At 44.9% G+C, this 4500-nt stretch overlaps 1 protein-coding gene across 1 annotated transcript in view; it reads left to right on the top strand.

The window, feature by feature from the left end:
• Positions 1-4180, top strand: part of adamtsl2 (ADAMTS-like 2) — a 27939-nt gene extending 23759 nt beyond the window's left edge. Inside the window, 4 exon segments of the mRNA XM_065962569.1 lie at positions 92-262; positions 517-693; positions 1092-1236; positions 1760-4180. Coding sequence (XP_065818641.1) covers positions 92-262; positions 517-693; positions 1092-1236; positions 1760-1887 — 621 coding nt within the window. The 3' untranslated portion in view covers positions 1888-4180.
• The last annotated feature ends 320 nt before the right edge of the window (positions 4181-4500 follow it).

Genomic DNA, 4500 nt, shown 5'->3' on the forward strand with positions numbered 1-4500 from the left:
TGTGACAAAAGTTGGTTTCATATGAGAACATAAAAGTCCGCTTATCATTATGAATCATCCCAGTTTGACCTTTGACCTTTCTCTGTTGCAGTGCTCGGGGTCCTGCGGTCAGGCCAAGATGGTGCGCCATGTGTACTGTAAGGCTCCGGAGGGCCGTGTGGTCCCTGAGAACCAGTGCTCAGCGGAGAACAAGCCGCTCGCCATCCACCCGTGTGGGGAGAGGAACTGTGCTCCCCACTGGCTGAGCCAAGACTGGGAGAGGGTGAGGCTGAAGGGGGGGGGGGGGTTAAATAACACCCGACTCACGGTGTCGGGACCATCGATAAATATTTGAGCCGTTTGTTGGTCAGAGGTTCTTCACATTCCCTCTGTCCGTTAATGTGTTGACTTCTTCTTCTTGAGTTTTTCTGTCTTTGGAAAAATAAAATCTAAAATGTAGTCGGCGGAAATGTCAGTCAGCGATTCGACCCTGTTTGAGCCCGATATGAACCCATGTAACTGGATGTCTCTGTGCAGTGTAACACGACCTGTGGGCGAGGCGTGAAGCGAAGGATCGTCCTGTGTGCCGGCATCAGCGCGGGAAAGTTTCAGAGCTTTGACGACGAGGCGTGTGGAGTCGCCGAGAAACCTGAAGAGGAGAACACGTGCTTCGAGAGGCCGTGCTTCAAGTGGTACACCACGCCCTGGTCTGAGGTGAGGACGACACACACACACACACACACACACACTGCACCTTTACACCTCTGATGTGGAGAGTGGATTGCTCATGTCTATCCCTGTAGGACTCTTTCATAACGGTCAGACACAGCTCATTTACATATTTAAAGGTACAGACACAGAAACAGCCTGTTCTGAGCAGGGCTGAAATAGAGGGGTTTATAGACATGATCAAATACAGGATCAGAGTGGATTTAGAACAAGAAACTTCACACACATGTTTTGAGGAGATCTGACACTTATTTAAACTGGATGAAGAGGAGGAGAATATGTGACCTTTAACCTCAAACGTTCCCAGTTGAGTTGAGGCCACAGAGCGACCTTCCAGTTCCTCAGATGTGTGTGTGTCTCTCCTCCTGTGTGTCCGTCCTCAGTGCACTAAGACGTGTGGAGTTGGCGTGAGGATGAGGGACGTGAAGTGTTATCAGGGCCGGGAGCTGGTCCGAGGCTGCGACCCCCTCACCAAACCTGTGTCCAAACAGACCTGCACCCTGCAGCCCTGCCCCACGGAGCCGCCAGGTAACGCCTCAGGAAGCCTGCTGACCTGCCGTCAGAGAAACCAGACAAACATTAGTTTCTGCCCTCATATCTTGCACAGAGGTTTTGGTAACTTTGGAGAAATGCAGGGAGAGATTGTTTTTAAGGTTAAATCAGTCAAAGTCAAAGTTTCTAAAATAATGATTCAAACACATTTCAGTTTTTATTTGGCAATGAGCAAGTCTTTGGACTTCAGTGTAAAATTACAGGATGTAAACACGCCTGAAACAGTGGGAGTGCCAGGTAACAGAGCCAGAAACATTATATAAAAGTATACAAACTTAGGATAACATAATTGACCCTTCATTGGCTCTCTGATTGGTCACCAGCCTGGTTAGACAAACTCTAGCCTGGGCCTTTAGTTTAGTTACAAAAGGTGTAACTCTAAATATCCACATCGTAATCGGGGACTTCTTGTTTAAATTTCATCATTTCATTGAATGTTCTGAGTTCATTCTGAGTGATTTATAAATCACTAACAGGGAGTTAACCCCGCGTGTTTCAGATGAGAGCTGTCAGGATCGTCCCTCCACAAACTGCCTGCTGGCGCTGAAGGTGAACCTGTGCAGCCACTGGTACTACAGCAAGGCCTGTTGCCACTCCTGCCGCGCTGTACGACCTCCAACCTCCTAGTCCAGGTCAGCGCCGCCTCTCTCCACGCCTCCACTCGGACTCCAGCAGGAGGAGAGAAACGTTTACAAAGCAGCAGTACTGTCGCTTACTGCGGACAGCGAGAGGAGGATGAAAGTCACAGTTTGAGCCTGTTTTTTTTGTTTTTTTTCAGAGAAGAGCGTCCTTTGAGCACCCGGACTTAATGGAACCATGATTTATCTGGATGATTTGAAACAAAACCCGGTCATCACTTCGTTTAGTGCAACTTCAACTGCCATGTGCACATGTCACACAGAAATACTGACCGCCTCTGGCTGCCATTTTTTCTACCTGTCTTATTTGGTTCTGGTCCCGGATTTGTCGGAAACATTTTGAGAAAACTGTCCCCCCCCCCCCCCCCCGGACCCTCGACTTAAGTTTAGAGCAGAAACTTTAGGTAACATACAGAGATCAACAACGAGCACCGGGGCCGTGTTCTGTTTGTATCTCAATGTCTTCTTAAACCAGAGACAGACTTTACGCCACGCTTCAAAGACACCAGACTCCATTAACAAAACCCCTCATTTAGCTTTTAGCAGAACACAGAAGCCGTCTTAAACAGTCAGTCATTGCTGTTCAGTGTTTCCCCTACCACTCATTTGGGGTGGCGGCCCACCAACCATACGTAATAGCCCGATACTCCAAGAGGAAGGCACACAAATACTTCATTCATGACATTTACAAAATGTGTGAACACACGTTAGTTTCATAAGGAGCGACAAGTACAGACCGATTTGACTAGAGCCCCCGACTTATGCAGGGGATCATCATTTATTTACCTCTACAGTCCCCACATTACAGGTCCAATCAGTGAGATGTGTAGAGAGGTAAATGATAAAGGTACCTTACTATCTGATCAGACATTAAGGAAACATGTTGAAGTGCTGGTTGCTATGACAACAATGCAGCAGCCAGTATGTCCTCCTTCTAACTTTAGATTCTGCTCCTGAATGCTCTGGATTTGTTTGGACCAGAGAAGGTAGGAGCTTTTAAGATGCTTGTGAGCATGGACTCTAGAGAGGAGGTGGGGGAGACAGCTCTCTATGATGTTTAGAATTTAGACTGCAGTACCTGTTTTAAACACTAGGGGTCAGAGTTACATACTGCTCCTTTAACTATCTTATTAATATCTTATATTTTTAAGCTTTTTAAATACATGCACTCTTCAAACAAACTGTTACATAAATAAAAAAAATTAAACGGTCTTTGATCCGCTTTTTAGTCGGGCGCTTACCCGCCAGCTGCTGCCCCACCCCCCGGGGACCAGGCCACCACCCCTAACTATTGAACCTCGGGGAAACACAGTTGTTTTTGTGATGTCACTGTAGTGTTTTAGATTCATAGCTTGGATCCTGCACACTTTATTTTCTAGCCTTCAAAACAACTAACCACTGAAATGATCCGTAGACGAGTCTTTCTTTCACTGGAGTCCGGTGTCTTTGAAAAAAGCCTTGTCATGTTCCTCTTTAACAAAAAGCTCTGTCTTTGTAGGGATCCTTTCAATCATGTTGTCAGATAATAACAATCTGAGCCCGTCAGCGACAGAAAAATAAACTTTGAGTGGCTGGTCTTTGATCAGAAATATTGGAGCCACTTCTACATTTATGTTTATTGAAATCTCAAAATGTAAAGCAGGATTTCAAAGCCAGACTTCCCCTTTACGGTAAGTTCTGGAGCCCGAGTTGACCTTTAAATTGTCCCAAAAACCTCCATCGTCTCTCCGCAGCTTGCCCCCACTGTCCTTAACGCTGCAGTGAAAAAAAAAAGATCTATTAAATTATTTCTCAACAGAATATACTGCATGTCTAGGATATTTAATACAGATACTGTTTATGAAATATTATTTAATTGTGTTATAGTTTGGTGTCTGGCATGGCCCAACAGGAAGTTACAGGTTTATATTTCCATTCCACCCCCCTGCCGTTTGGCGCCGTGCCGGTACGCCTGCAGGACATGGAAGCATATTTATTAGTCATAGCACATTTTCATTTATCACGACGCTCCTGATGCCAGCAGACGTGGTCACTCATCGGGTCACATGATGCCAGTCCTGGTCTGTGTGACAGAGGAGAGAGAGTACAAACAGAGAGAGATTCCTGACACTTGAAGTATGGTTGAAGTGTATTCAGACGTGTTTTTTAACTATCGTGTACTGTGCTTTTATATAACGGATACCTCTTTTTGTACAAATCACAAGTCTGGAAGTTGTGTACTGTTGATAATAAATAAAAAGACCTGATGGTACTGACTCGTATTTCTATTAAAGAACAGTTTAAATGAACATTTTGGCCTCTCTGACGTTTTTTATATGAATTCATATATTTCTATAAGAAGGTTCTGTATTGGCAAAAATCTGACAATAAGACTTTATCACGAGTTACGACCTAATATATTACAAAGCTGTTTGAGGTGATATTTTATATTCCTTAAAACTGACAGATGTTAAGACGCAACCAAGCAGCAACCTCCTGTGTTAAAAATGAAGCTGATCCTGAAGTGTAAAATCCTGCAGTTCCTGGAGTGTCCACTAGAGGCTGGCTGCAGAAGCACAGGAAGTCACATACACACCCATTCTAAAAAGCCTGTTTTTACAGC

The sequence above is a fragment of the Labrus bergylta genome, chromosome 2 (genome assembly GCF_963930695.1).
Source record: "Labrus bergylta chromosome 2, fLabBer1.1, whole genome shotgun sequence".
NCBI lineage: Eukaryota > Metazoa > Chordata > Actinopteri > Labriformes > Labridae > Labrus > Labrus bergylta.